General features: G+C 48.5%; 1 protein-coding gene and 1 long non-coding RNA gene across 7 annotated transcripts in view; one reads left to right on the top strand and one right to left on the bottom strand.

Moving 5' to 3' along the window:
* LPCAT2 (lysophosphatidylcholine acyltransferase 2) overlaps nt 1–13,022 on the bottom strand; it is a 390,784-nt gene that overhangs the window by 94,774 nt on the left and 282,988 nt on the right. For all 6 annotated transcript variants that reach the window (XM_068260831.1, XM_068260828.1, XM_068260829.1 and 3 more), the window contains one exon: nt 5,944–6,069. In XM_068260831.1, coding sequence (XP_068116932.1) covers nt 5,944–6,069 — 126 coding nt within the window. The remainder of the gene's footprint in view (nt 1–5,943; nt 6,070–13,022) is intronic.
* Nucleotides 1–13,022, top strand: part of LOC137538577 (uncharacterized) — a 35,679-nt gene that overhangs the window by 10,431 nt on the left and 12,226 nt on the right. The gene's annotated exons all lie outside the window — the stretch shown is intronic.

The following is a 13,022-nucleotide window of genomic DNA, read 5'->3' as shown; positions in this document are numbered from 1 at the left end:
TATTGGCGAATGAATGGGAGGAGTGTGAAATGTGAAAATTGCTCTGGTTTTTAAGGGCAAATAACCTGTGGTGGGGAAGTGGTTAAAAATAGTTATAAAACTGAAAATTTAAATATTATTATATTATATATAATATTATTATATACTGTATATATTATATATAATATATTATTATATTTAACCACTTGCCGACCGCGCACTCATACCGCGCGTCGGCAAAGTGGCAGCTGCAGGACCAGCGACGCAGTTCTGCGTCGCCAGCTGCAGGCTAATTAATCAGGAAGCAGCTGCTCGCACGAGCGGCTGCTTCCTGTCAATTCACGGCGGGGGGCTCCGTGAATAGCCTGCGGGCCGCTGATCGCGGCTCGCAGGCTAAATGTAAACACAAGCGGAAATAATCCGCTTTGTTTACATTCGTACAACGCTGCTAACAGTAGCAGCGTTGTACCAGATCAGCGATCCCCGGCCAATCAGCGTCCGGGGTACCTGCATTTAAAGGGGGCTTAGATGCTTTCCTTGCTTTGAAAGACATGGCTACAATTACTAGGTAATGCCCAGTGATGTTGATCCAGGGATTTTATCTGATTGCCATCTGGAGTTGGGAAGGAATTTTTTCCCTTTTGGGGCTAATTGGACCATGCCTTGTAAGGGTTTTTTGCCTTCCTCTGGATCAACAGGGATATGCGAGGGAGCAGGCTGGTGTTGTACTTTGTTCTCTGGTTGAACTCGATGGACGTATGTCTTTTTTCAACCCAAATAACTATGTAACTAGGTATAGGAGCTATTATATGTATAATGGAATTTTGGGAATTGGTTTGCCAAAAAATTCACAGCACCATCCGAAGTTCGAGGACATTTTAGCAAGACTGTCAGAGGCATTTTTGCTAATCCCCAAATGGCATAACTGATCTTGGATTTCATTGGGAGGTAGAGTTAGTGACACTAATTTACATTGTTACATTACATTGTGCAAATTACATTGCTGGATTCCGTCTAGAGTTGCCTAATCAAACTCAGCAGATCTCCTGGGCACCTGTTGCTGGCCGCAGGCACCGGCTGCTGTGTTGGCTGGAAAGGGGCGGGGGGAGGTGGAAGGCTGGGGGAATGCTTCTTCCAGTCTATGAACAAGGGTCACCTGCAACTCCCTTGTTTAACGCTCATCGTCTCCACGCTGCAGGACATGACACAGCTTGCCCTTCAACCATGGGTCCAGGATCATAGTGATGCACATTTCCTCCCTCTGCCGCATCTGGATCACTCTGGGGTCCCTGCGCAGACAGCGTAGCATGTGCACAGCCATGGGGTAGAGGTGTGCCACAGCAGCCATACCATTGTCGTCAACAAGCCCTTCCAGCAGACTGAACACCGCCCTGTCCAGCAGGCAAATCATGGGCACCCACTCGCAGACAGATGCCTGTTCCTGACTCACCATGTTGGTTCCCTGCAGGAAGAGAGCCAACACCAGGCACACCTGCCGCATCTGCCCCCAATCTGCATTTGAAATGATCTGGAGGTGTGTGGTGCTGGAGACATTTTTGTCAATGATGTAGCGGGTGACAGCCCTCCTTTGCTGGCACAGCTGCTCCAACATCCCCAGGGTGGAGTTCCAGCAAGTTGGTACATCGATGATGTGCCTGTGTGGTGGCACGCCCTTGCGCTGCAGGTCGGCCAGGATCACTGAGGCAGTGACGGAAGGTGGAAATGGTGAACAATTTTCAGCGCCCCTTCTAGAATATCCTCCATCCCCGGGTAGGTGCGCAGGAACCTCTGCACCACCAGGTTCAGGACCTGGGCAAAACAGAAGACGTGGCTGAGGTGTTCCCCTGCTGATGGCAGCCAGCAGGTTGGCCCCATTGTTGGACACCACCAATCCGACTCTGAGGCCTCTGGAGATCGGCCACTTTTGCTCCTGCTCCCTGAGGGCGGCCAGGACGTTGTTGGCCATCAGCTTCTCCTTCCCCAGGCTTGACATCTCCAGCAGCGCTTGGCGTGGTGGGGCTGGATGCTGCTGCTGAGGCAGGAACATTTGGCGGGTGTGCCAGAGGAGGGAACTGGATCAGAGGAGCTTGCAGCATCTTCCCTGACCCCGTGGGGTGGCACCACCCACTGGGCTGCTGCTGCTGTGCTAGATGCTTATGCCTCACCTCCTTCCACCAAGCTGACCCAGTGAGCTGTGAAGGACAGGTAGTGGTCTGTCCAAAGCGGCTGCTCCAAGAGTCTATGGTGACATGGACCCACTCGCACTCGCCCATGGTGTGATCGAGCGAACGGGCCATGTTTGCCACCACAAACTGGTGCAGTGCTGGGATCACTGTGCGGGAGAAGTAGTGGCAGCTGGGGATTTGCCACACCGGGATCCCATACTGCAGCAGTGCTCCCCTCCTGCACAAGGGAGTATAACAGAAGTTGGGAGCACATGGCCCAGGTAAGCATCCTGTTCAGCATCTGGATTCGCCAGTGGCCGGGAGGCAGAACCTTGGGCACACCTGGAAAGGTGTTGCTGAGCAACAGAGTCTGCCGCTTGCCTGCACGGGAGGCAGAGGAGGGAGCTGTGGAGTGAGCAGAGGAGGCCACTGAGGACTGGCTGCCCTCACCAGTCTCAATGCCGGTGGTGGGAGGTCTGGAGGGCACACTGGAGGTAGCAGTGCGTTTACGCACTCCTGCTGCTGCTTCTGGATGAGCAGGAGGTGAGGCTGCTGCTGAAGAACACGCATGTCCACCAGCTCCCTTCAGACTATGGATCTCATCAAACTGAGTCCTGTGCTGGCTCTTCAAGTGTGCCTGGAGGCTTGAGGTACCCATCCTGGAGGGATTATGACCTCTGCTCAAAGTTGTTTTGCAGGAGTTGCAGATTGCAAAACTCTCATCCAGGGTGGACACAAGGAAGTACTTCCAGATTGGGGATGTGAACACCCGCCTATGGCTGGAAGGGGTGCCTGCTGTCTCTCGCTGGTTGGGGGTTGCCTGGTTGTGGTGATGGCTGAAGCAGCGGGCTGTGGCTCCCTGCTACCATGCCCTTCCCTGGCCACCATGCTGCGCCTCTCTGCCACAGGCTCCTCCTCCTCCGAGCTGCCTTGGGGGGAGAACTGTGGTGGCATGTAGGGACAGTCCCGCACCTCATCCTCCTCCTCCTCCTCTAACTCCTCCACCCCAAACAGCTCCTCTGACTCCTCAACCACCTTTACAGCCCCAACATCCCCTGGCTCTGGCTCCTCCACTTTAAAACCCTCCTGGCCGACAGGCCCCAGGATCTCCTGGCCCTCAATGTGCTCTCCGATGCTGGACTAAAGTGAAGTGAACTTTCATCCAGTGAGGGCTTCTTGGCCACTGGGGTCGACGTTACCTCAAGCAGGAAGTGTCTGCTGCTGCTGCTAATGGGAGTGCTGGTCAAAGTTGGGGTCTGCGTGGAAGGGGTGCCTACTGTCTCTCGCTGGTTGGGGGTTGCTTGGCTGTGGTGATGGCTGAAGCAGCGGGCTGTGGCTCCTGGCTACCATGCCCACTGCTGGCCCTGCCCTGGCCGCCATGCTGTGCCTCTCTGCCCCAGGCTCCTCCTCCTCCGAGCTGCCTTGGGGGGAGAACTGTGGTGGCACGTAGTGACAGTCCCGCACCTCATCATCCTCCTCCTCAAACTCCTCCACCCCAAACAGCTCCTCTGACTCCTCAACCACCTTTACACCCCCAACATCCCCTGGCTCTGGCTCCTCCACTTTAAAACCCTCCTGGCCGACAGGCCCCAGGATCTCCTGCGCAAGGGCCCTCAATGTGCTCTCCGATGCTGGACTAAAGTGGAGTGAACTTTCATCCAGTGAGGGCTTCTTGGCCGCTGGGGTCGACATGACCTCAAGCAGGAAGTGTCTGCTGTTGCTACTAACGGGAGTGCTGGTCAAAGTTGGGGTCTGTGTGGAACTGATGGCCTGCGGCATCACGCCTCTCTGCTCCCTCCCCCAGAGCTGAGTACCCCGTGGCTGGTGGCGGACCAGCCACAGACCTGCCGGTAGCGGCGCGTGATGGCACTGCCTCTCCTGCTGCCCCCTTCAGTCATTGTATATTACGATTCATTACAAACAAGAACAATAAGAAAATGGAAAGGGGGGAACCCTGAAAGGTTTTTTTTTAATGAAATATGTGTTTTGTTGGCTGGTGACAATTGGACAAATTTAAATGTGTTGTGTTTTTTTTTACGGACAAATATGCTACACTAATGTACTGACTGAGTATAATTCACTTCACTACACATACACAGACGGACAGTGACAGTGAGTGAATGACTACAACAAGTAACAGTACTAGGTAACAAGTAACAGTGTAAGTAACAGTAACAGAAAGTCTAGTCAGTCACTAACTAAACTGATACAATTCTTGTAGGAGAGCTGGCAGGCACTTCGGGAAAACTGTAAATGGCTGGCAAAATGTAAACACGCTCAGCAAACCATGTGATCAAGACAAAAAGCAAAAGAATGCAAAAAATCTGTGAGGCAAAGAGTGTCTGGCACTATGGTTTATTAGTGCAGCAAATGGCAAACATCGTGTGATAGATACATTAAAGTGCATTGCATGCAAATCAATAGCATGAATTCAAATATGTCACAATGAGGTGGTCGCTGTACCTGAGTGTGTGGGAGGTGGCAGGTGTGGGCGCCAAAAGGTGCACGGTCCCTTACGACCACGTCATTGTGACATATTTGAATTCATGCTATTGATTTGCACGCAATGCACTTTAATATATCTATCACATGACGATGTTTGCCATTTGCTGCATTAATGAACCATAGTGCCAGACACTCTTTGCCTCACTAACTAAACTGAACTGCCTCTGGTAATGAACAGAACACATTAGAGTGACAGTGAGTGAAAGTAAGACTGTCTGACTGTCACACATTCGCACTACAAGCAGCAGCTGTAGAAGCACAGTGAGAGACAGATGCTGCTGACTGTAGTACTGCTAATGCTAGTCTAACACTAAATACAACAGTAACAGATGAATATAAATGAACAACTAATCCCTAACCTACCTACAGGCTACTACGCTACCTAGCAGGCCTGGCCTGCACATGGACCTCAGCTAAGCTAGCCTAGCACTGTATACAGTATATACACTACACTGACAAACACAATCAAATGACTATCTAACTATTCAGCAATGCAACAATAAAGCACTTGCTCAGACGGACAATAGAAATGGAGATGCTCTCAGAGAGAGCACAGAGTCCACAGAGTCACAAGCAAGGATGAGATTCTCAAGATGGCTGCCGCCTTATATAGAGGAGGGGACGGTAGAGGCTCCCCTCCTCTGATTGGTTGCTAGGGCCTTGACTGGGGGCCCTCTGATTGGCCCAACGACGTCATACGACGTCATTTCCCTGGTTACCATGATCGGTAGCTCGTGATCATGGATAACTTGTAATCACGAGTCGGGTTACAAGTGCAACCACAAGTGCCTTCATAACCGGTATTTGTGATCGCAGCCGGTAGATAGTTAGAGTTAGTCGAGACCACGAGCTTGTGACGAGCACCCCTGATGATGAACTTTCTTACTGTGAACATACATAAAATTTTCTTTGAAAGCGGGTAGATTTGTTTGTTTTATTTCATTGTAGAATTTTCTGCCCCTCTCTTCTTGCAAGATCAAAAGCCATTGGAGCTGGATGACTTGGAAAGGTGAATGGATCACAGACTTGTTGGTCTTTCACTTTTTTAAGTATACTATCACCTTAAAATGTGAATGTTTACTGTTTTGGGGTCATTAAAGAGATAAATTATATCACTAGTGAAAGCCCTATTATGATTAATGAGCCCACATTTAGCTTAGTCTGAATTCTGCATTCATCTGTAGTAGTAACACCACTGATTCTACTGCCTTTTTATATAATCATCAACACCACCATCATCATATTTTGTGACTAGAATATAAAATGTTTTGATTAATTTTTTTTAACTACTTACTTTAACTTTCTCCTGATTTTTGTGAACTCTATCAGGCCAGCCTCCATTGGCAGTGTCAGGTGTCTGGCAGTTAGCATTAGTCTGCAGTCTTCATAAGTATGATCAGTCACTGGAACACCCAAATACCTTAAAAAAAAAAAAACTGTATAAAGCAAATATTGTTATTTATTACCACACCATCATCTTCTGTGACACTATACAATATAGAACGTACTCTATATTGGACATTTTTTGCTCAAATGTAGATAAAAGCTGAGGAATGTTTTTTCCCCCACAATAATGCCTCTTGTACATCCTCTTATTATATTTTGCAGACACCTATGTCATTTCCCGTCAAAAAATTACTTGCTGGTTGAATAAAAGTAACTTTAAGTCAAAATTTGCCAGGGGTATGAATAATTATGGGCAGCACTGTATGTTGTTTAGAAAAGTATACTAACAAAAATAGGTTGCAATAACCACCCATGTTTGGGATCTTCAGGTACTGTAGTGCAGGGAGTGGATAATCCCACTCCTAGGCCAGTAATGTCCGAAAATACATTTATTGAGCACTAAATTGGACAACACATTTCATGAGCTCGTACCTGCTTCCTGAGATCAATTTAAAGTCTAAAATATAAATACATATACACATACCAAAACTCACATAATAATATAATTAGCCCTAACTGTTGGGATTAGGACCTGAGGAAAACAGGCAAGAAACAGTGAAATGTCTTGTCCAAGTTAAAATGCCCAAACAAAAGGAAGCTGCATCTAAATGACTGGGTGTCAGAAGTGAGCTATGGATCAAGCTCAAGTACTAGTGGGATAAGCACTGGGAGAGATCCAAGAACGATCCAGCAATTCACTTTACTAAAAAATAAATTAAAACACAACATAGGCTGAAGAGTGGCTATGCCCTCCGTTTTTGAACTCTTACATAGTTATTTGGGTTAAAAAAGACACACGTCCATCGAGTTCAAACAGAACTCTGTACTTGTACATGCCACACAGCCTAAAGTAGCAAAGAAACACAACACATTTAAGTACTAGACAACGCACTGACCAATCAACATCTACTATACAAACATGTGGACCTGATGGGAAACTGCGGGGAAAATTCAAACAGTAAAGAATTCACCTCCCAACAGTATACAAACATTTCAATAGTTAACAATTGTGGCCACGAATCAGCATTGTAAGATACTTAAATTGCTGCCCCGCAGAGGGAAGGAAGCATGCTCACTGCCAGAACAAATGCCAACTTCAGCAAACCAAAAACTGTACCTCATGCCAGATACAAGACAAGAAGTGGAATGGAGACCACTCTGCCTTGAAGTACAACCTCCACAATAACTGCCAGTTGCATCATTCCATGTGACCAATGGGTAAACAGCCAATCAATATGCAAGAGACAAAATCCAGAAGCTCATCGTCATGGAAACACCCAATTTATCCTTTAATAAAATTCTTTCCAGGCATTACTGGCCTAGTTCTTCAGGGAAGATAAAACCAACACTACCTCTCCTTTTAAACCGTTTTTAATATTTTAGGGGTTTTTTTGCAAAATTTAATCAAAGAAGAATATTGATAATGAAAAAAAGAAGACCAAAGAGAGATTATGATGCTAATGTGAAATAAAAATAAATCATGTGTTTCTATGGGGCTGATGCAGAAAAGGCCAGTAACATTGTACTTTAAGTAAAATGAAATAAACAGTATGTATATGTATTTAACATTTATATCATTTCCAGGATTTCCTACAGTACAAGGCTAACCTGCTGCATTGCCCTTGCTGATGCGAAGCAGGAATACTTCACCAAGCTCATCAGAGCACAAACTTCCAACCCCCCAGTGACTCTTTGCCCTTTCAACTCCCTGCTTAACCCCCCCCCCCCCCCCCACACACACACACACACACACACACGCTTGAGCGCACACACCCTCCATTTCCTCCCTCTCTGCCATGGATTTAGCTATCCACATCACCAAATTGTGTCCATCAGTCAGGAAATATCCAGCCTTCTATCCTCACTTCTCACCCCCTCCCATCCAGCTCCTCTGCCACCCTTCCTCCCCTCACTTCCTCCACTTGTAGTCTTGTACTACCATGTAGGAAGTCAACCACCTAAAGCAGACTTCCCATATCACTACCTCCCATCTTGACCTCGTCCCTTACTCCGTCCTCACTTCCTGGATTTGGCCCTAGCCCTCACTGCCCTGTTTAACCTCTCCCTATCCACAGGCACCTTCAGCTTAGACTTCAAGCAGGCTACTGCACTCCCCTTGCTCAAGAACCCTGCTCTCGACCCCTCACTACACTCCGACTATTGCCCTATCTCCCTCCTCCCCTTTGCCTCAAAGCTCTTTGAGTGTCTGGTTCACAAACGTCTGACCCAATACCTCTGTGCCAACTAGAGATGGCCCGAACGATTCGCTCGCGAACTTATTTGCGCGAACTTCGGTGGTTCGCGTTTGCGGTGAACCGCGAACTATATGCGAGTTCGACCCGCCCCCCCTATACTACATCATTAGGGTCAACTTTGACCCTTTACATCACAGTCAGCAGGCACAGGGAAGCCAATTAGGCTACACTCCCTCCTGGAGCCACCCCCTTTCCCCTATAAGGCAGGTAGTGTCAGTGTAACGATCGGTGTAACACAGAGAGGATCTGATTACCGGTGATCTGCAGTATCACCGAGAATGCAGATATATACTAGATTATTGATGATCTGCAGTATCACCGATAATCAGATATATCTACTAACCTCTGGACACCTGAGTGACAAGAGTGTTTTGGTGCAACAGTAATACTTTGAGTAACACACCCTGAAGGCAGGGGCAAGAGCAGATAGGAATCCTGCTTGGCAACTGGTTCGTTCCGTGGACTGAACTCTCCCGGAGGAGGAGTCAGACAGCGAGTGGGAAGGACAGAACGTGAGTGACACCAAGGGGAGTGTCACTGATAGGTCTGTGAACTATCTCCTAACAGGAGAGATAGTTCTCGAGGTCGGACAAGCCAGGTCGTTAACACACGGACAGATAAAGTACAGAGACAGTAGGCAGATACAGAATCCAGGGACTAGCCGAGTTTTGGCAACAGAGAATCAGAAAGAAAAGGTACAAAATCAGAGATCAGGAGAATGGTCAGGAATGCCGAAAGTCATAACAGATAATCAAAAATGCCTAGACTTGAGTGTGAGCTCCAAGATTCTCACACTTCAGGAACTAGACTAGATAATACGAATAATACAGATGGTACAGAATTCCTAGACTAAGGTGTGAGATCCCTGGCCATCAACACCTTTGGAAACTGGACTAAAATAACAATACAGATAATAACAGTATTCCTAGACTAAGGTGTGAGATCCTTGGCCATCAACACCTTTGGAAACTGGTCTAATAACACAGATACAGACAAGGTCTGAGTGCTACCACGAAGTGATCGCAACAGCAGACAACCAGCAAATGCCCAGCCACCAGTATATATAGTTCAGCACTCTCCAGCGCCTCCCCCAAGTGCTGGACCAATGGAAACCGTTTCTGGCGTCAGCTGACCAGCCTGGTCAGCTGATCCCCCACTGACTGGTATAAAGCTCCTCCTCTCAGCGCGCGCACGCGTCCACCTAAACCTATGTGGACTACACCTCCCAGCCATACCAGACCCCTGCTGTGAAATGCCCGTTGTGCTGCACGCGGCATGGCGGCGGTTCCTCCGCGTTCGGGCAGACGCAAAGACGAGTGAACACACACATCAGTAGCCATGCTGGACGCGGAATCCGCCGCCTTGCCAGAAGTGCATGCGGCGGTGCTTCCGCGTTTTCTCACAGTATGCCCGTTGTGCTGCACGCGGAATCCGCCGCCATGCCGCCAGCACATGCAGCGGTTCCTCCGCGTTCGGGCAGACGCAAAGACAAGTGAAAACACACATCAGTAGCCACGCTGGACGCGGAATCCGCCGCCTTGCCAGAAGTGCATGCGGCGGTGCTTCCGCCTTTTCTCACAGTCAGCCTTTTCACTCACTCGTGTGGCTGCAGCAATTAGAGAAGGGAGAGAACCTTGCTGCTGACATAGGGAAAGCTTAGTTAGGCTCTTCTGTTAAGCTTGTTAGGTTGCTCTTTCTTGCTGATCTTACTGCTAAAAAGCACTCCTCATCCTCAACAGCTCTTTTGAGAGCTAATGTTGTTCTTGTGATCCATTTTTTTTTGTGTCCCACAGACACTTGTGTTGCATATACCGCCCTGTCAGTCAGTCGCAGTTGCTGGTGGGACCTTGGCCCCTTGGTAATTCCTACTGTTCCACTGCTAGCACATTCAGTGACTACCTGTGTGTGTGACAGCTGCACATTTATAATACCAATCACTGCATACCCACCTGTGTTCAGTGCACCTACCTACCTATGTGAGCACACGCAGTGTCACTGCACCTGTTGACGGTACCTGTGTGTGTGTGTGTGACAGCTGCACATTTGTAATATCAATCACTGCATACCCACCTGTGTTCAGTACACCTACCTAACTACGTAAGCGCACGCAGTGTCACTGTACCTGTTGACGGTACCTGTGTGTGTGTGTGACAGCTGCACATTTGTAATACCAATCACTGCATACCCACCTGTGTTCAGTGCACCTACCTACCTACCTGACCACAAGCAGTGTTACATACGCAGTGTCTAGTACTAGTCATTGCATAATTGTTCACAGTACCTGTGTGACCGCACGCTGTGTAATATACCAGTCCGTGCATACCTGTTAACTGCACCTGTGTGACAGCTGCACATTGTATTGTAATACCAGTCACTGCATACCTTTCACTGCACCTGTGTGACTGCACATTGTATTAGTCAAGTCAGTACATACCTTTCACTTCACCCCCCCCCCCCCCCCCCCCGATATGGACAAAACAACAGGCAGGCCACCCGGCAGGTCTGTTCGAGGTCGTGCTGACATGATTTCGTGCGGCCCTGGCCCAAAGCTCAAAGTATAGTGCTCAGAAGAAGGCACGTCCTATCAACTCCCAAGATTGTCAGGACGTGGTTGACTATTTAACACAGAACACCTCATCTTCCACAGCCACCAGCACTACTACAAGCACCACATCCACTGCATTTGACACTTCGCAGGAGTTATTCGGTGGGGAATTAACTGATTCACAGACATTATTGTTACAACAAGATGAGAGCGCTAAGCAAGTTACACCACCTCATATGTCTGAGTTAGGCGACACTATGGACGTAACATGTGAGGAGGAGGAGGATGAAGTACCTGCTGTTGGTGCAGTTTATGAGGTGTCTGAGGCAAGCGAAGCTGGGGAGGAGGATTATGATGATTATGATAATATGGATGCCACGTAGGTTCCTAAGAGACAAGATGACCAGGGGGACAGTTCAGAGGGGGAGTCAGAGAGGAGTAGGAAGAGACGAGTTGCTGAAAGAAGCAGGGAGAGCTCGTCTTCAGAAACAGCTGGTGGCAGTGTCCGGCGCCATGTATCACCACCTATGGACAGCCAGCCAACATGCCCTTCAACGTCAGCTGCTGAGGCCACCATAGTTCCCACACCCCAGGGGGCTCAGCGGTTTGGACATTTTTTTTGTGTGTCTGCCTTAGATCAGAGCAATGCCATCTGTTCTCTCTGCCACCAAAAATTGAGCCGTGGAAAGGCCAACAGCCACGTAGGGACAACTGCCTTACAAAGGCACATGGAGAAAAGGCACAAACTGCAATGGGAAGAGCACCAGAGGAAAAGCAAAGCTACCCTCCTTCTCCTCTTCCTCCTTCAGTGCATCATTTTCAGCCGCTTTCTCCCTTGCACCTTCACAATCACAGCCACCCTCCTCCACTCCGCCACTCTCACCTTGAGCGGTTCCTGCTTCTCTGCACACAGCAGTAGAGATGGCACCGAACGGTTCGCCGGCAAACTTCCAGGGTTCTCAATCGCGGAGAACTGCAAACTTTTCCGGAAGTTCGATTCGCCCCCATAGTGCATCATTAGGGTCAACTTTGACTCTCTACATCACAGTCAGCAGGCACATTGTAGCCAATTAGGCTACACTCCCTCTTGAAGCCCCCCCCCCCTTATAAAGGCAGGCATCGTCAGGCATTGGACTCACTCGCGTGCCTGTAGTAATTGGAAAGCTTAGTTAGGCTCTTGTAGGTTTGTTAGCTTGCTCCTTGCTGATTCTTATTGCTAAAAAAGCACCCATCAACAGCTCTTTTGAGAACTAATCTTGTTCTTGTGATCTTTTTTTTTTTTTGTGTGGCCCACTTGCATTATATACAGCCCTGTCAGTCAGTCGCAGCTGGCCTTTAGTCCCTTGTTGGTAATTCCTACTGTGCCACTGCCAGGCCCAGCACATTCATTGAGTGACTACCTCTGTGTGTGACAGGCAGCTGCACATTTGTAATCCCAATCACCGCACCTGTTCACTGTTCAGTGCACCTACCTACCTATACCTACGCGACAAGCGGCTGCACATTTGTAATCCCAATCACTGCACCTGTTCACTGTTCAGTGCACCTACCTACCTATACCTACGTGAGCGCACGCATTGAACTTCCGGGGTTTGCAATCGCGGAGAACTGAAAACTTTTCTGGAAGTTCGATTCGCCCCCATAGTGCATCATTAGGGTCAACTTTGACCCTCTACATCACAGTCAGCAGGCACAATGTAGCCAATTAGGCTACACTCCCTCCTGAAGCCCCACCCCCTTATAAAAGGCAGGCAGTGTCAGGTATTGGACTCACTCGTGTGCCTGCAGTAATTAGAGGAGGGAGAGCTGCTGCTGCTGCAGAGAGAGCTATATGGAAAGCTTAGTTAGGCACTTGTAGGCTTGTTAGCTTGCTCCTTGCTGATTCTTATTGCTAAAAAAAAAAGCTCCCCTCAACAGCTCTTTTAAGAGCTAATCTTGTTCTTGTGATCTATTTTTTTTTTTGTTTTGTTTTTTTTGTGGCCCACTTGCATTATATATAGCCCTGTCAGTCAGTCGCAGCTGGCCTTTGGCCCATTGGTGGTAATTCCTACTGTGCCACTGCCAGGCCCAGCACATTCATTGAGTGACTACCTGTGTGTGTGACAGGCAGCTGCACATTTGTAATCC

The sequence above is a fragment of the Hyperolius riggenbachi genome, chromosome 11 (genome assembly GCF_040937935.1).
Source record: "Hyperolius riggenbachi isolate aHypRig1 chromosome 11, aHypRig1.pri, whole genome shotgun sequence".
Lineage (NCBI taxonomy): Eukaryota > Metazoa > Chordata > Amphibia > Anura > Hyperoliidae > Hyperolius > Hyperolius riggenbachi.
Note: the sequence above shows the minus strand (reverse complement) of the source record. Positions and strands in the feature narration are given on the sequence as shown.